This window comes from Malaya genurostris, chromosome 2 (assembly GCF_030247185.1).
Source record: "Malaya genurostris strain Urasoe2022 chromosome 2, Malgen_1.1, whole genome shotgun sequence".
Classification (NCBI taxonomy): Eukaryota; Metazoa; Arthropoda; class Insecta; order Diptera; family Culicidae; genus Malaya; species Malaya genurostris.
The window spans coordinates 184,527,726-184,548,279 of NC_080571.1; the positions used below are offsets into that span (position 1 = coordinate 184,527,726).

Here is a 20,554-nt window from a genome sequence, read left to right on the forward strand (position 1 = left end):
CATCCGTTCTTACGTGATGTGATTACAAAGAATGACTTCTGCATTTATATATATATATATATATATATATATATATATATATATATATATATATATATATATATATATATATATATATATATATATATATATATATATATATATATATATATATATATATATATATATATATATATATATATAGATAGTCAACCATCTCCAAATAATCGCACTTATACTTATCTCAATTTCTCTTCTAATTCGATGCATTCGAAACCATTTACCATCTCTATTCACTACGTTGGCTTTAATGGATCACATAAACATTAGGATCTTTGATTGTAGGTCGACAAAACAATAAGATAGAGAAATTGTCCTGTGTGAATCAATATTAAAATTTTTAATATGTTTATAATTGATTACGCCGAATCGCGCCGCCTCCGCCGCCGATGTTTTCAGGAAATAGCGTCACGCCGATTCGCCGCCGCCGCTAGCCAAAAAGACGTTTCAGCCGCCGATGTTGACAATTTTGATCGGCGCACAGCTCTACATGGAAATGACCGACAACGAGCTGAGCGAGGCTAGTGCTCTGCGGTACCTGTATAACGTACGGTAAAATGATATCTTTGTGGAATTCCACTAGTAATCCTCGAATAGTGGCCTATTCGGTGAAATACTGTTTCCACTTCTGCGCAATCAACCGACACAAAACAATTTTGACACCGATATATTACACCGAATCCTACTGCCCAGAAAAGCTAGCAGTTGAAGTGTACGGATGAATCGCTGGAAGCAGATCATTGTCCTCGTTCGTTGGTTTCATCCATAGTTTCGATTAAATTCCGAAAATCGAGTTCATTTAAATGCATTTCTGCTTAATTTGGACAAAGTTTAACACTAATAGAACTATTCCACCGCTTTAAAAACATGTTTATTTGTTTTGGGGTTCCTTGGTAACTAGTCCATAGCAACTTAAACAGTGTTGCTCGAGAAGATTATTTTTATCATTTACAAGGGGTCGCTAGATTTGTGGTAACTGGCGGTGAATCGTTAGCGAACAGTTTTAATGCTGATTTTTCTTCGGAGTGCCTGGTCGTGTCGTCGGTTTTATCCTAGTACAAATTGTTTTATTTTTAGTTCTGTTGTTAGTGTAGGTAAAGGGTTTTATAGAAGCTTTGAAAACCATGATATTACTAGTTAAAAGAGACACTTATTATAGTTGTCATAAAACAGATAGTGATTGAAAAATCAATTACAAAACTCCAATAAATTATAATCAAAACCATAAGGCATTCGAATTGTTACTTGGGATACTTCCATTCAATATAATAAATAGTAATACTAATCGATTCGAAATAGGCAGAGCTGTATCAATTAAAATAAATAAATTAATTAAATAATAAAATAACAACAATGATCAGATACAAAAGTTTACTCACAATTCTTTCATTTTTCCTACGGTGTACGCAATAGTTATCAAACCATTTATAGCGATATCGACTGGAATCACCTCCGCATTGTATTCGCCATTGCAGAGCATTGACCGCATAATTCCCTTTCCACCTGCTACCATAATGCCTACGGGTCCGTTAAGACTGTCAACCCATCCTTCCACAGGTTCTCTATTTGCAGGACAAACTAAAAAATAAAACCAAATATCAAAAAATATCCTAGAATGCAATCAAATGTTCTCATAACAAAAAAAATGGCTTCAATCCACCTAATATTTCAATGATGCCTTTCTCATATAACTATTTCATGAATATAACCAAGTGTGTCCAAAGATTCATGAAAAAAAATTCTGTTCGTCTTGAATAAAAACAAGAAAGCTCATAAACATTTTCAACTTGTTAACAGTTCAAAACCAAATTAAGAAGTTTTTTGCCTTTCTCATATAGAAAAGCAATACAATTACTGTGAAAACCGACACTACGACCGAGGCCCAGTGGGCTGAATGTCATATACCATTTGACTTAGCTCAACGAACTAAGCAAATGTCATTGTGTGTGTGTCTTTTTTCTACAAGGTGAAATGCAAGGTGAAATGAAAATCTTCTTGGTTAGCTGTGTGGTACTCAAGTGCGAGGGGAACACTAAACGTTTCACGGTCGAAATGTGCTACCTTCCACGCTTCGGTTCCGGGGGCATTTCCTCTACTGCTATACCTCGCTACGCTACCTATCGTGTAGCGTACGGCTAGGTGGTCGCTGTGGGTATCGCCATCTTTCACTCTCCAGTTGAAGTCCCCGGCCAAGCCGGGACTGCGAAAAGTCACGTCGATAAACGACTCGTCTGCGTTGTGCTAAAAGGTATTTTGGCATCGTCGTTCACCAGTACCACGCTTAGCTTAGTAACGGCCTCTAGCAGCATCTGCCCTCTCTGGTTTGTGCGGCGGCTACCCCACGCCGTTTCCAGGCGATTAAATCTCCTGCTATCACAACTGGTTTTTTACCCACCAGGTCAGTCTGTCGACCAGTTGTGTGAACTTTGATACGTAGCAGCTGCATTTGTCTTCGTTATGCTGCGCAAGTTCACCAACCAACCAACTTTTAGCTTGTTCACTTTTGAGACCTATTAGCATCCATGACTGATAGCTTGAACGAGGCTATTTGAGTGCCCTGGGGTACCTTTCTCAGGCGAATGGAATCTTGTGAGACGTCCACCCCTCCTTGCTTTTTTATGGTCGTAGCTAACTCTTCGGCACTCGCGATCACGACCAGCCGTTTACATTCAACTGTCACTATGTTTTGCAAGGCTCTCCCTTCGACCTCGTCGCCGTCGTTGCTGGGATAGCGCCCCGAGCTCCGTTTCGACTGATTATGCTTCCATCTTTAGCACTAGCAGTGTCTCGCCAACTCTAGTACGTCGAATACTATAAACCTCTTTTCCATGCTGAGCTAGCTTTGCCTCGCTCCGCATTGACATGAGAACGTCGGCGTATTTCTCCTTGTCTTTCTTGGCCGACAAAGCTTCCCTTTTGTCCCTATCCTTTCTAACGCGTTCATATTTTTTCGTGCCGGTCAACTTGAGCCAGTGCTCCACGTTCACGTTTCACGTCGGGTCGATCCTAGTCCAAAACAGAACTCTCTTCGTTTTATCAGAAACAGCAAAGTCGATTTTCACAAACTTAGTTTCAAATAAGAGGGTCAACGTATATAAAAATAGGCTGCATTTGACTTTTGTTAGTAGCTCACTTTAGATTTTGGAACAACAGGGGAAGATGTGTTTAAAATTTTAAACTGTCATTAAGAGCGAAAATGCAAAAACGAAAAATTTCTATTATCTTGGGTTAAAACTCTTTAAAATTGAAATGGTTATGCTGATGTGTGCCCAAACAAATCTTTTTGTTACTACCTAGTATTCAAATAAAAGTGTTCTGATGATTCCCTTAAAAATATTTATCAACACATGAGTTATATGAGAAAGGCATTATTGGACCACTAGGTGGATTGAAAGTTTTTTACGACGGTTAAAAATATCAAAATCAGTTCCAGGATATGTAAATGCCTCAATGCGAAACAATTACTTATCAGATGATATGAAATACTGTAATCGCATTTGCGATTGATTGATCATAAGAAAAATAATTAGAACGCAGAATAGTAGTAGCCACGGAAACAGTATTTATCCCATATACATCTACTAAAACAAACGAAACGTTCAACTTTTTGCCTTTCTCATGTAGAAAGGCTATGCAATCACTGTGAAAATCGACTTTTTCACCGACGCACAGTGGTCCAAAACTGGAAAAAGGCGGTCAAATGTCTGTACTGACTGTCACTAATTTTCAAGAGCTAACATGTCTTCGAAGAAGTTTTACAAGATTATATTACGCTTCTTTTGAAAGTGGAACCTTAATTTTTGTTAAGGGAGTAGCACCAATTTCAAAAAAAAATAATTTTTTTTAACAAAAAAAAATTTTTTTTCTTCCTCATTTTGAAGAAAAACCTATTTTAATCCACCTAGTGGTGTAATGATGCCTTTCTCATATTACTTATTACATCATAAATATAATCGTAAAATTCGCAAAAACAATTGTTTATTGAATAGAAATAGGAAAATTTGTTCAGACCTAATCTCACAACTGTATAAAACCTGTTTACCCTGTAGTTCCGGAACCGAAACAAACAACACAACAAATTTAGGAATTCCGTATGAAACTGTAAGACTTTTCCTTTGAACCTTTGTGAAAATCGATTTGGCCATCTTCAAGATCCAGTGAGATCCAGTTTATGCAGTTTATGATCACTATTTCAAATTCTTCCGAAACCGGATTCAGATAAACGGAATAGCCGAAGTTGGTTCGTTTACTACCAACAAATATGACCTACAAATTGGAACAGTAACCTATACGTACTATCTCAAGCTCTATTTCGATTAAACCAATTAAACGACTTCTAACAAACGAAACGAACCTGCGTTTCTGTTACTTCTGCATATGTAAGTCAAGCATATCATGAATTAGCAGCATAGAAAATGTAGTAGGATTATTATTATTATTATTATTATTATTATTATTATTATTATTATGATTATTATTATTATTATTATTATTATTATTATTATTATTATTATTATTATTATTATTATTATTATTATTATTATTATTATCATTATTATTATTATTATTATTATTATTATTATTATTATTAACATCACTACACAACGTGTACGAAATATAACAAAGCACGCCTTGTTCGTTTTGTGTTTTCTTCTTCTTTCGGTGTTGTACATATTGTCACTCTATATGGCGATTTGAAAACTTTAACACTTATCGCCCTGTAACTGCGGAACCGGAAGTCGGATCCGCATGAAATTTCACAGTAGCTTTAAAGATAGTATGAACTTTACTTAAAATCAAGATTTGTAAAAATCGGTTCAAACATCGCAGAGAAATCGAAGTAAATTTAGTTTTAGGAGTTCCTCTTCTCCACTTTCGGTGCTCTCGGAACAGGAAAAGAGGGGACTAGTAGTGCCGAATTAGATTTTCATGCCCACAAACTAACAAGCTCTGCAAACTAGAAGAATTTATCAGACAGTTTTATGGGATTTGTACCTGTTTTTAACCATCGTTCATGGAAAAATACTAATAAAATTGGTAATTTTCCACTTATCACGCTTTAGTTCCGAAACCAGAAGTCGGATCCCGATAAAATGTTCCACAAATTTTTAGGATATTATAGGACCTTTTATTTGAACCTAAGTTTGCACAAATCGGTTTAGTTGTTCCAGAGATAATTGAGTGTAAACTTTTTCTCAAATTTTCACATATTACCATATAACTCCGGAACCGGAAGTCACATTCAAATGAAATTCAATAGCAAGCTATGGGACGATAATGCCTTTCATTTGAATCTTGGTTTGTGAAAATCGGTTCAGCCATCTCTGAAAAAAGTAAGTGCATATTTTTTCCACTTTTTTGGTTCATATCATCCTATATCTCCGGAACCGGAAGTCGGATCGGAATGAAATTCAATAGCAGGCTATGGTACTATGAGACCTTTCATTTGAATCTTTGTTTGGTAAAATCGATTCAGCCATATCTGAGAAAAGTGAGTGCATATTTTTGTTACATACACACACATACACACACACGGACACACACACACACAGACATTTTCTCAGTTCGTCGAGCTGAGTCGAATGGTATATAACATTCGACCCTCCGGGACTCGGTTAAAAAGTCGATTTTCACAGTGATTGCATAGCCTTTCTATATGAGAAAGGCAAAAATATTTGAAGTATTTTTTCTGAATATATAAATAGTGTAAAAAATTTGTTTTTTGAGATATATTCAATTTATTTTAAAAACATTTTTTTTGGATTTATCTACGTAGAATCTACCTCTATTACCTAAGTATCTACTACAAAGTGCGCGTAAACACGTATGAACATGCTTATGCTTGCACGCGCAACTTAAGCAAATTGGATTTTTATTTTGTTTACTTTTTGATAATTAACAATATTATAAAATATCTAAGTGGAACTTGATGCAATTCTTTTAGTCGTTTTCAAAGTGGGTTTTAAATATTGAAAATCCGAAAAATTATCAAAAGTTCAACACATATTAAAAAATGGAAAAATGTTTTCCAATCAAAATATGAAAATGTATTGCAAAAGTACAAACCTTTACGAAGAGATTTCATTTTTAAACGTGTAAATAAATTGAGTTATCGCGAAGCAACACGTTTTTAAGATGATATATTGATCGTGCGACACTCACTTAGAGATATGCGAAGCAGCTCCTACCGGTGAGCAAGGATGGCTTTTATCGTATCAAAGAACGTTCGCTGGCAACTCTTCACCGATTGAATCAGTGCCATCAAAGAGAGTTGGAAATCATCGCAACAACAAAAAACCCGGCATGGCTCATTTAACATAGAATCGACACCAGTGCGAGAGTGAATTTCTCTCGATGACATTTCTGAGAATCAAAGGTTAGCACGCTGCTGTGGGGATCCTCTCTGAAGCAACAAACGGTTGCTTATTCTCGTTTCGCGATCCGATTCTATACAGGCAGTTGATAATTGCGATAGAATCATTTTACTATTGCCGCTTATTCTAACTATGTGCTTATAATCTTTGTATAAGTTGTGTCTATGAAAATGTATGTGAATACTCCACACAAGGGTTTTGAAATATTGCAACCTAGTATGAGAATCATCAAGTCGAATCTTCGATTCGATTTTCTGCGATAATTGTCAACTTGCGATTCTCTCTTGGTAAATTCCACACAGCGGCGATCATTATCAGACTGCAATTTTTTTAAGGGCCGAGAAATACTCAGAGTATGAAGTGGAGCGAAGGAATGTAGAAAAAATCTCTCGCTGTTCATGCATTGAGAGACTCGAGTTCTTGTAGCATCTTCTACCGGATTGAAAATGTTGTATACAATATAGATAGCAATATAGCAGCTTCTGTGAAATTTTCGGCAATCACCAACACTGCCGGTGAGCAGCTCCGAACCGATCAGCCTACTAAAGGGAATTGATTTAATCTATCAGCTCATCAGCTCATTTAAATTGAACTGAAGGTTTGTTTTGAGCGCCGTTTTTCTTTCATATGCATAATCGAAATCATTGATGCACAAAGAACAATGCTATGCGAACTAACTTGTTTGCGAATCATCATATATATTGTCATATTTGAGAATATCTGCAAAAGTGGCATTCCTGAATGTACTTTAGCCTACTGAGTGAGAGGTAAAATTTCTTATTGACAACGTCTCATTCAATCTGTTAAAGAAGGATAAATACACATTTGGAAAAACGAACAAAAGCTCATGCACACATTTCTTCTCATTTATAACTCGCTCTTCAAGAGCCGAAAATCCGTTCAGCTTGTAGCTTGTTTTCACCTTACCAGCAGGGATGCGGGGTCATTTTTGAAAAAATCTGTGATCAAGCCAAAAACCTGTCTGTGCAAAATCTGTTCACGTTTCCCCGTTAACATAATTACTAATCGGAATCATTTTGGTAAGGAAAAAAAAGTTCTCACTATTTCCTAACGCTCTGTAATTTTTGGTGCTAAACTGTGATCAATTTCAAAAATCTGTGATCATTTTCAGAATCTGTGTAAATCTGTGACTATTTTCAGAAATCTGTGAAAATCTGCGCAATGTTTTAAATCTGTGCAAAAGTTGAAAATCTGTGGAACACAGATTAATCTGTGAACCTGGCATCCCTGTGTAGAAAATAGTCCTGGAAAGAGAAAATAATTAAAATTAACAATTTACAATAAATACCTTGAGTTATATTCTTTGCGTACTGTCCAGGATTGCCAAATTAAATAAAAATTAACACTGAGAAAATCTCATTATTCCGATATATTCTTGATAAGCTCAGAGGCTTGGAAATTATAATTCAAAGTTGATTAGGAGGTAAGACTCAGGGTAAGTAAATGCAAATAAAATCACTTTGAAAGACTTGAATAATTCATCATAGTAACATAAGTACATTATATGAAAAATAAGAATGATGATCTATAAATAAATCGAAAAATTCTATAAAACTGGCTCCGCTATTATACGATTTTAGCAAGGAACAGTTGGAAACTTGAAATGCTTGTGGAAAACACTTTCGGATTTACACCACATAATTTGAGTATAAACTAATTCATACGATGCATGAAAATAAATGGTGGTGACATTAACGATAAGAGTGTTTCCGCTATCCAATGAGAGATTGCGTTCAAAGGCGTTCGAATGCGTTCGGGATGGATGTGTGAGGTTCCGGCAGATGAGCGGGAAAGGACATGATTGGTGTACATAAGCACTGAAGTGAGGTCCTTCAAAAAAAATTGAGCGCTCATAGGCATTCACTCGACTACGTTACTCGCGGATAGACGTGGAAAAATGTCGTCGCAAAGTTTTTTTGATATTCACGACAATGGCGCAGTATCTGCTCCCACGAGGTAAATTATTAGAATTATTTTTAGAAAAATTTGAGAGAAGTGGAAAAGATTAACCTGAAGGGAGTTTATATTAAATATAAATTTTCATAATTCATCATACATACGATAGAAGCATATACTGCAGGTATGAAATAAAGTGCAAAGGAAATAGTTCCCAATAAATGAGGGGAGATTTGAGTGTTAAATAAAGCAGTTCTGTTATTAATCCCCTACGAAAGGTAGACGATGTGATGTGATATTAATAAAACATTGCCGACGGAAGGGCGGCGAGGCTTATTGAAACTATTTTCGACGGAAGGGCGAAAAATAAAATTTAATAAGTTGAATTTCACATGTAAATGCGTACCGACGGAAGGGCGGTTGTGCTTTGTTTGTATTCTCCACGACGGAAGGACGATGGAGAGGATAAAGCAACCATAAATAGAACTAACAATAACTATCGTGTTGTTGTATTGTTTAGCAACGCTTGAAAATTTTGTATTTTATTTTACAGAAATGTATCACCGAAGAAAAAGAAATCAAAACTCACAAAGAATCGAAAAACGGGTAAACGGATAAAGTAAAATCATTGACGAAGGAACTGCAAGAAGCAATGACTCGCTTGGCTAACATGGAGGAAGCTTTAAAAAAAGAACGATCTGAAAAAGAAGCATGCTGGGCGACATCGAGCACTACGGATAGTCTAGCTACAGATAGCGTCGAGTTTGAAGGATCGCAAAGACCATCTAGTACTCGACGTACACGACTGGGAGACAACGTTGAAGAAACTCGATTTATGTCATCAGTGAATAAACTTTCAATTTCATCGTTAAATGTACCAGAATGCCTACCGTTAGCCGATGATGACGACATTAGCAGACACTCTTTTGAAATGTGGAAAGAACTGCTGGTCGATTCCACGTCATTGGCCGGTGTTAATGACGAAGCTACCCAATTTATACTATTCAAAATCAAAGCTGGCGCTCGTTTACTTGGTATATTTAAAAATACAAGATCTACAGAAGCTCCTGATTTCAATACTCATCCATTCTCCAATGCGTTGCACCGCTTGAAATCCTATTTTGGATCGGGATCTGATATAATGTTGTATAGGCGAAAACTTGCTTTAATGAATCAGAAACCAGAAGAATCAGATTTGCAATTTGTCAACAGAATAGCAGCGACAGTCAGGCTGTGCGAATTTAACGAAGGAAAAATGTTCGAAGAAATAGTTGGAACAGGCACGAAGCCGCGAAGTTCGAACGGCAGCGCTTAGAATGCTTAATGGAGGCGGCTCGGTTATGGATTTAGTGGATAAGGTGCGTGAAATAGAAACAATTCAAATCAATGAGGAATACTACAGACAGAAGCATCGCCGGCCGGATCCAGCAGTCATCGCTCCGGTCAGAGGAGATTTTCCAAGAAATCAACCACCTCGCAATCGTTTTCAGCCATATCAACACACAACATCAGATCCCCAGTCATTTAGAAACGCTAAATACACAGATTTCTCAGGGTGGCGTAACAACTATCGTAGCGGATTTGGGCGTCGAAGTATGAATAACAACCGACCACGCGAAGAAAAATGCTGGAGATGTGGTAATGTGTACCACTCTTCCGAGGAATGCCCGGCAATCAGTCGCGCTTGCAGAAATTGCGGTAAGGTTGGCCATTTTCAACGAGTCTGTCGTCGCCCTTCACAAACAGCTCCTATGGAGGATCAAGAAGTACATACTTCGGATATGAAAATTAAAAAGATAGCTTCTGTTGATAAAGTGGAGGTTAATTCAAATCCAGTGGAAGCTGTAAGTGAAGTTTCAATAAGTTAATTATCAATAAGATGCTAAAAAGAATGCTTTTGTTTGTTTTAAAATTTGAAATGAATTTGAAAAAATGGTTAAATAAATAATGAATTATTGACATGTCTATTGTTATCAATTCTGTGATGTAAAAGAATATCTTAATTTTAAAATAAACGGACAAACAAACAAAACATTCAAAATAGTGTATCCTAATATTTTTTACTATTCTATTCAAACAGGTAAATTGCACACACATTGTTATGTCGCCTACGGCCGAAATGAATAAAGATGGATTAGTTCTGGCGAAGGAAGCTGGTTTGTCATGCGTGTTTATGATCGATTCGGGGGCTCAGGTCAACACTTTCACCGATCAATTATTCCGTACACTAATGAGCAATGATACATATCGTAGGGCTGTTTTCAATGTTCAAAATCGTACTGACAGATCACTAAAGGCCTATGAATCCACTAAGGATATCTCAGTGGTTGCTACTTTTGAAGCTTACCTATATATATATATATATATATATATATATATATATATATATATATATATATATATATATATATATATATATATATATATATATATATATATATATATATATATATATATATATATATATATATATATATATATATATATATATATATATATATATGTATATATATATATATATATATATATATATATATATATATATATATATATATATATATATATATATATATATATATATATATATATATATATATGTACATATATATATATATATATATATATATATATATATATATATATATATATATATATATATATATATATATATATATATATATATATATATATATATATATATATATATATATATATAGACAGGCCTATCTTATTAGAGAAATTTTATGTGGTAGATGAGATGCGTTCATTGTTAAGTAGACCAACCGCTACACGGTATAGCGTATTGATGTTAGGATTGAAGGTACCAATATCTAACAACGCTTAGCGAGAGCGAGAGGTTACATTCGACAGATATTGCGGCAGTTTTTGAAAATGCGCCTTTTCCCAAATTCAACGTACCTCCCGTAAAGCTAAACTTTAACAAGGATATCCCTCCATGCAGGAACATCTTTACAAACATCCCACTCGCAATGAAACCTGCAGTAGAAGAACGTCTCAATCAGTTAATAAGGGCTGATATAATCGAACCAGTATCCAATAGCATGTGTACGACATTCTGCTCATCAATGCTAGTTATTCCAAAAGGTAATAATGATTTCAGACTCGTGATTGATTTGAGAGGTCCAAACCAGTATATCTATCGAACACCATTCGTCATGCCAACATTGGAAAAGATGCTTGCCGAGCTAAATGGTGCGCGCTGGTTCTCGACAACAGATCTGGCTCACGCATTTTATCATATTGAACTGGACGTCGAATCCCGTCATTTAACAAATTTGGAGTATTCCGGTGCGTAAGACTTCCGTTTGGCCTCTGTAATGCACCGGATATTTTACAAGAAACGTTAGAGAAGCATGTTCTGGGCGACTGTAAGGGAGTCATAAATTATTTGGACGATATATTAGTCCATGGAAAAACACGAGAAGAACATGATGCAAATCTAGCGATAGTTTTATCGCGCCTTAGTGAGCATAATGTTAAATTGAATGACACAAAATGTATATATGGTAGTCAATCAGTAAAATTTGTCGGCTTCGTTCTTACGGCTGATGGCTGGATGGTTGAAGGCGATAAATTGAAGGCAATTAAAAACTTTAGAAGACCTATAAACAATTCGGAGGTAAAAAGTTTCTTAGGCCTCGTAACATTTACCGATAAGTTTATAATGAACCGAGCAGATAAAACAAAACATCTCAGAGCACTGGTTAATTCGGAAAGATTCTATTGGACTAATGAAGAAGAAATAGAATTTAATTTCTTACGAACCGATGCGTTAAAAGCGATTAGTAAGCTAGGCTACTACAGTGCAACAGACACAGTTGAATTGTTTGTTGATGCTTCACCAACTGGGCTGGGTGCGGTGGTTATACAGTATGATGCGAAGGGTACGCCAAGGATAATAGCATGTGCTTCAAAAGCGTTAACAGCCGTTGAACAACGTTACCCTCAAACGCAAAGAGAAGCTTTAGCAGTAGTGTGGGCAGTAGAGCGATTTTCCTATTACCTGCTTGGACGCTCATTTGTCATCCGGACTGATTCAGAAGCTAATGAATTTATTTTTAGCACTAGACATCATCTTGGTAAAAGAGCAGTTTCTCGTGCTGAATCATGGGCACTAAGGTTGCACGATTGCCACAGTTTTCTCTATGCTCTGGATCCGGGACACATGGAGATTACCTGGGAGGAAATAAGTAAGGACTCAGAAAGCGACGAAGAACTTACTGGGGTAAGAGAAGCATTGCACACACACACACTTGGTCTGAATCACTACGGAATTTCGAAGCCCAAAGGAAACATCTGTACGTGCTGGGACATCTTGTTTTTATAAGCGATAAAATTATTCTTCCAGAAAATCTTCGGAGGAAAGCAATGACTTCGGCTCACGGTGGACACGTGGGGGAAGTGGCAATGAAACGAATCATGCGTGAATTTTGTTGGTGGCCTAATATGTCATCAGCGGTAGAGAAATTTGTAAAACACTGCGAGACATGTGCCGTATTAGCTCGCAAAAATCCTCCTCTTCCACTTTCCAGTCGAGAATTACCCGAAGGTCCATGGGAAATAATCCAAATAGACTTCCTACATTATACATTATATGAAAAATAAGAATGATGATCTATAAATAAATCGAAAAATTCTATAAAACTGGCTCCGCTGTTATACGATTTTAGCAAGGAACAGTTGGAAACTTGAAATGCTTGTGGAAAACACTTTCGGATTTACCTCACATAATTTGAGTATAAACTAATTCATACGATGCATGAAAATAAATGGTGGTGACATTAACGATAAGAGTGTTTCCGCTATCCAATGAGAGATTGCGTTCAAAGGCGTTCGAATGCGTTCGGGATGGATGTGTGAGGTTCCGGCAGATGAGCGGGAAAGGACATGATTGGTGTACATGAGCGGGAAACGAGATGATTGGTGTACATGAGCACTGAAGTGAGGTTCTACAAAAAAATTTGAGCGCTCATAGGCATTCACTCGACTACGTTACTCGCGGATAGACGTGGAAAAATGTCGTCGCAAAGTTCTTCTGATATTCACGACACCCTGCTTACCAGTGCGGTGAACTGGTGAGCTGCGGTTCTTTTAGAAAGAGCTCTGAGCTATCAGCTCTTTTTTAAAAAGATTCGATTCACTGGAATAGCTCAGTACCGAATTTCCCATTACGCTCACTGCAAAAGTGAGTTACAGAAATAGCAGACGCGTGACACCCTCCGTTTCTTAATCATGCATGGTTTCAGCACGGTCATAGTGAAAATGAGTCACACGAATAGTAATCAGGATATTCTAATTATAAATTAAATTGGATTAGGAATATAATTCCCTAAAAGTATTGTAAAAGTTTGCTGCATAAAGTTGCATATTTCGCTTCGGTACAAGGTTTCCTAGAAAAAAATAGGTAAAATGATGTATAACTTTTTCAGAAAAGAATAAACCTATGCATTACCTTCTACAAAATTATAGGATTTTGTCGTGAATACGACTTACTTTACTATGGGGTGCCTTTTCAAAATTAGCCATATGGAAGAATGGGCAGAACTTAATCGTGAATATCTCGACTTGTATCAACGGTAGCAACATAATTCTTTCACCATTTCATCACAAATATGATCAGGAATTTAGGATATTATTTTTAACAGCATGAGATAACCACAAACAACTCATTCATTAAGTTTTCTCAAACTTTGAAAACAACGCGGAAAACTCTTTACTTTTGCTTGGCTTTTTCGCGCAAGGACGACGATTTTGAGGTAGTCAGACACATATCTTCAACTGACTGCGTATAAAAGGGGAACCGTGGTCAAAAATCGATCATATCTTCTTGTGCGTTGGACGGAAGCAGACGTCGTGGGACCAGCAGCTTCGGAGAGTGCACCTTCTGCGTGGTACCAAACCTCAAACGCTCAGGTCGTGCTCTCATTTGGACTTCAGCCGTCAGGTGGAGCAGTCGTCAATGAAAGCAGACCTTTTGCGTAGTACCAAACCTCAAACGCTCAGGTTGTGCTTTCATTTTTACTTCAATCGTCAGGTGGAGGAGCTGGCAATGCTTTTATATGGACTTCAGTCGTCAGGTGGAGCAGTCGTCAATGAAAGCAGACCTTTTGCGTGGTATAAAGCCTCAAACGCTTAGGTCGTGCTTTCATTTGGACTTCAATCGTCAGGTGGAGCAGTCGGCAATGCTTTCATATGGACTTCGATCATCAGGTGGAGCAGTCGTCAATGAAAGCAGACCTTTTGCGTGGTACCAAACCTCCAACGCTCAGGTTGTGCTTTCATTTGGACTTCAGTCGTCAGGTGGAGCAGTTGGCAATTCTTTTATATGGACTTCAGCCGTCAGGTGGAGCAGTCGTCAATGAAAGCAGACCTTTTGCGTGGTATAAAGCCTCAAACGCTTAGGTCGTGCTTTCATTTGGACTTCAATCGTCGGGAGCAGCGGTTGTCAATAATGAGAGCAGACATTTTGCGTGGTACCAAACTTCAAACGCTCAGGTCGTGCTCTCATTTGGACTTCAGCCGTCAGGTGGAGCAGTCGTCAATGAAAGCAGACCTTTTGCGTGGTACCAAACCTCCAACGCTCAGGTTGTGCTTTCATTTGGACTTCAATCGTCAGGTGGAGCAGTTGGCAATTCTTTTATATGGACTTCAGCCGTCAGGTGGAGCAGTCGTCAATGAAAGCAGACCTTTTGCGTGGTATAAAGCCTCAAACGCTTAGGTCGTGCTTTCATTTGGACTTCAATCGTCGGGAGCAGCGGTCGTCAATAATGAGAGCAGACCTTTTGCGTGGTACCAAACTTCAAACGCTCAGGTCGTGCTCTCATTTGGACTTCAGCCGTCAGGTGGAGCAGTCGTCAATGAAAGCAGACCTTTTGCGTGGTAGCAAACCTCAAACGCTCAGGTTGTGCTTTTATTTGGACTTCAATCGTCAGGTGGAGCAGTTGGCAATGCTTTTATATGGACTTCAGCCGTCATGTGGAGCAGTCGTCAATGAAAGCAGACCTTTTGCGTGGTATAAAGCCTCAAACGTTTAGGTCGTGCTCTCATTTGGACTTCAATCGTCGAGAGCAGCGGTTGTCAATAATGAGAGCAGACCTTTTGCGTGGTATCAAATCTCAAACGCTCAGGTCGTGCTTTCATTCGGACTTCAATCGTCAGGTGGAGCAGTCGGCAATGCTTTCATATGGACTTCGATCGTCAGGTGGAGCAGTTGGCAATGAAAGCAGACCTTTTGCGTAGTATAGAGCCTCAAACGTTCAGGTTGCAGTGCCAGTTTCCCTTCGAAGAAGATCGATTACATCATCCTGTTGGTGGTCGTTTGCATTGGAGCAAAATACAACGGGAAACGGACAACAATGTGGAACATTATGCAAAATCAGCTCTTCTAATGGCTCTAAATGTTACCTAAAGAACTATAAAGATTGCTTCTTTGTAAATCGAAAATTAAATTATTTTACCATAAAGAACTATACTGGTTATTTTGTAATATTTGTGTGTCAGAATGTTTGATGTAACTAATCAGTACTGTAGTTGGGGTGTATCCTCTGAAATTCCAGTAGTGAAAACTGGGAAAGCTTGCACAAGTAACACAATCGATCAACTAATTGATATTCGGAAGTATAAAGAAAGAGAGTCAGTTTTATTCGTATTCACGACATCCAGTTATGTCTCTGACATTACACACCTGTACTTTTTATATTTTCTACAACTATTCCAAACAAAATATGTAAAAAAATAACTTGAAACAAGTTATGATTAGAAAACTAGTTTTAAGGGGGTTGTCATAATTCAATAACTAAAACTAACTTTGGAATGGCCTAAAAAAAGTTCCATCGAGTTCCAGTTAGAATATTTTTTATAGTATTGGGCATATGTTTTCCTATAAATTTTGTAAAAACCAGCTGCATAAAGTTGCATATTTCGCTTCGGTGTAAGGTTTTATCATAGGTAAAAAAAGGTAAAATGTTGTATAACTTTGCCAGGAAACAACAAACCTTCAACAAAAATATGGGATTTTTCATATTCTTCAATTATTCCAAACAAAGTATGCATAAAAAATAACTTGAAACAAGTTTTGAATAAAAAATTGATTTTAAGAGAGTTGCCACAAAAACGCTTCGTATATCCGAAACGGTGCGATCTACACTTTTGGTATATTTGACAAAGTAAATTATTTTTAATAGTTCTAAAAGTTTGTCCAAGAAAATAATGTTCTATCTCTTCAGAAAAAAAAGTTTTGGTTATATTTTTTGTCAAAGTAGGCCATGAACAATTAGGAATAGAATCAAATTACGCCTTATATGTTTATAAATAATTTCTTTAAGGTAACTATATGCATTAAAAGAATGGTTTGGCAGCTACTGATTTATGTCCACGTTTTTTTTTTATTCGAACCACTGTGCGACGCCCGGAGGGCCTAATGTCATATACCATTCGACTCAGCTCGACGAACTGAGAAAATGTCTGTGTGTGTGTATGTGTGTGTATGTAACAAAAATATGCACCCACTTTTCTCAGAGATGGCTAAACCGATTCAAATGAAAGCTCTTATACTCCCATAGCCTGCTGTTGAATTTCATTCCGATCCGACTTCTGGTTCCGGAGATATGGGATGATATGTACCGAAAAAGGCGGGTGGGTTATGTCAGAGACATAACTGGATGTCGTGAATACGAACAAACTGACACGCTCCCATCACTTTTCCGGATATCAGTTAGTTGATTGATTGTATGAATTGTGCAAGCTTTCTCCTTTATCACTAATAGAGTTTGAAGCGATGCACCTACATTAAAGTACAGATTAGTTACATTAAACAGCTACTCTTCGACAACCATATATTCCAAACATGAAACGATGCCTTTTTAATTTGCTGTAGTTTATTTTTATTGAAGCTATGAAATTCGAAGATATCAGATTGTAGAAATGTATCGACGATCTTCGGTATGCAAGAGTACTTTCAATACTAATAATGATGATAATAATAATAAAAATAATAATAATACAGATTATTCTGTATATATATATATATATATATATATATATATATATATATATATATATATATATATATATATATATATATATATATATATATATATATATATATATATATATATATATATATATATATATATATATATATATATATATATATATATATATATATACGAGATCTGTTCAAAAAGTTCCCGGAATTTTTTAATTGCGCGCGTCTGGAGAGTCCGGTGGTCAAATTTTTTTTATTGTTTTGGTACATATGTCCCTAATGTATGGTGAAATTTTCAGCTGTATTCATTGTTTACATTCTGTCTTGTAGCGGCTGGTGTAGACGTGTTTTTTTTTAGCTCGGCGATTTTTGTCTTGGTGACGTTGGGTGCTTCCACGTGGACGATTGTGCTTTTGTTTCGACATCATAACCGTACTCCCATGTTTCATCACCAGTTATGACCCTTTCAAGTAAATTTGGATCGTCGTTGACGTCGTTTAACAGCTTCTGAGCGATGGTACTGTGTTTGTTTTTTTGATCAAAATTCAACAGTTTTGGAACGAATTTTGCTGCCACTCGTTTCATGCCCAAAACATTTGAAAAAATATGATGGCATGAGCCAACTGATATGCCAACTTCATCAGCAACTTCTCTAATAGTGATTCGGCGATCATCCATAATCATTTTTTCCACTTTTCCTACATTTTCATCGATTATTGACGTGCTGGGTCGACCGGAGCGTTCGTCGTCTTCAACGTCTTCGCGGCCATCTTGGAAACGCTTATACCACTCGTAAACACTTGTTTTTTTTCATAGCAGACTCACCGTAGGCTCTCTGTAACATTTCGCACACTTGGTTACACTTTATTTCATTTTTCACGCAAAATTTAATACAAATTCTTTAATTCTTCCATTGCTTAAACTAACAAAAATCGCCGAGCTCAAAAAAACACGTCTACACCAGCTGCTACAAGACAGAATGTAAACAATGAATACAGCTGAAAATTTCACCATACATTAGGGACATAATTTTTACCACCGGACTCTCCAGACGCGCGCAATTACAAAATACTTTTTGAACAGACCTCGTATATATATATATATATATATATATATATATATATATATATATATATATATATATATATATATATATATATATATATATATATATATATATATATATATATATATATATATATATATATATATATATATATATATATATATATATATATATATATATATATATATATATATATATATATATATATATATATATATGTATAAATAAAATACTGATTATTCTGTATACATGGAAACTCGCTTTCGCATTGCCGTTCGTAATTGAATGTGTTAGTGACGGTACAAATTATTTTAATTTCCATCTTGATGGATCTTTTGGTAGAAAATATTGAGATATAATATCTGAGATGGTTCTCGTGTCTTGTTTCGGTAACAGTTGCTCAGAAATTTGTGGGAAAGCTACAAAATTCAACTAGTTCTTTATGATTATTTGTAGCACTAAAAAGTGCTTTGAATGGGCCTTGCTTGACTTTTTGGCTGCCTTTCTACCGGTTTTCGGTGCCATCGTGCTGACGGTGTCTCGTACGTTCAGAGTAGCTGCTTTAACTTATGACGATGACGCTATTTCTCACATCACATTTCATTCTATACCTGCTACTGGCAACGGTGTACGAACAGCCCCCCTTTGCCGAAATTCCTTTTCTTGTTCGTAGAACGGGAAAAGTGAGACGACAGGTTCTCGATGTTGCTCTCGTGTGTCTTGTTTCGGGAACAGTTGCTCAGCAAATGATAGGAAAAATGAATCACTCAACTTTTATATGGATGCTCTTGTGTAGATGCAGATATCTCGCGTTCTGATTGGCTGGTGCTGTCATGGGTTAAATCAAACAGGTTTTTCAATAGTGTACTATTGAAAAACATCAATGTTGTTGCATTACACGTTCAAATTGAAAATTGTCGATTTTATTGGTAGTTAGATTATATAAATCCTTCTACGGATCACTGAGCTATGAGCTTTCAAAATACGAGAAAGGCAAATGCGCCTTATGAATTATCCTCTTTGACACTCGTTTATACCAAACATTTCAGAAAAGTTTAATTTTGAACTATTTGAGATTATGTCACACAACTGAAAATTTTATCATAAAATGGTGATCATATCTCCGATGGCATGTCGCAAGAATTATGTTGATTCATCAGGTACAACAGGAGATATTCACGATCAAAAAAAGGCGGGTGGGTAATGTCAGAGACATAACTGGATGTCGTGAATACGAAAACAACTGACATGTTCCTTAACACTTCCGGATATCAATTAGTTGATCAATTGTTTCAATTTTGCAAGCATTCCATTTTTCCACATTTTTCGCAAAAACAAAGAAGGCTTCACTTGACCTCGATTACTGTGAATTTCACACAGCGAAAAGTGCACAAATCTAACCAAACTGTTCTAGATTTGCACTAAACTGAGGATATTTCCTTTCGATTTGCGAACAACAAATCCTAATAGTTCTTCAGAAAACTTTTAGAGCCATTAGAACGTCTGATTTGGTGTAATGCTCTCCACCGTTGCATTTTTATCCATGCAAATGACTGGCAGCTGTGACGTAATCGCTCTTGTCGGAAGCGAAACTAGCTTTGCCAACGGCACAAAATACATCTGCTCGCATTGGCGATAGAATCCAAACTGATTCAATTTTTGTTAGGAGCTTTCTTTTACGTGATTTCGTTTGTAGCTTATTCACTAATGGGCGGTCCTAACGGCTATAAAAATAGCCGCATACAGAATTTTAATGTCGATTATTTCATTTCGGATTTGCATAATTCATTGAAAGAAACTATCAATATGTTGTAGAGATTCGTTTCTAGCATTCACAAGGACCAAATTGAGGAACTCACTGCGATATTCACCACTTTTCGAAACATTTTTCCCGGACGATTTGTTGTACAGCAGCAGATATTTTGTTCTCTTCCTTAGAAGGCGTTCTGATTGGCTGGTGTTGACATGGATCAAATGAGACAGGTTTTTCAATAGTGTACTATTGAAATACTTCAATGCTTTTGCTATACACGTTTAAATTGAAAAATTTCGATTCTATTGGTAGTTAGATTATATAAATCATTTCACAGATCACTGAGCTATGAGCTTTCAAAATACGAGAAAGGCAAACGCGCCTAATGAATTATCCTC

At 36.5% G+C, this 20,554-nt stretch overlaps 1 protein-coding gene across 4 annotated transcripts in view; it reads right to left on the reverse strand.

The window, feature by feature from the left end:
• Window positions 1-20,554, reverse strand: part of LOC131432680 (putative fatty acyl-CoA reductase CG5065) — a 729,032-nt gene that overhangs the window by 146,107 nt on the left and 562,371 nt on the right. For all 4 annotated transcript variants that reach the window (XM_058599110.1, XM_058599107.1, XM_058599108.1 and 1 more), the window contains exon 6: window positions 1,419-1,617. In XM_058599110.1, coding sequence (XP_058455093.1) covers window positions 1,419-1,617 — 199 coding nt within the window. The remainder of the gene's footprint in view (window positions 1-1,418; window positions 1,618-20,554) is intronic.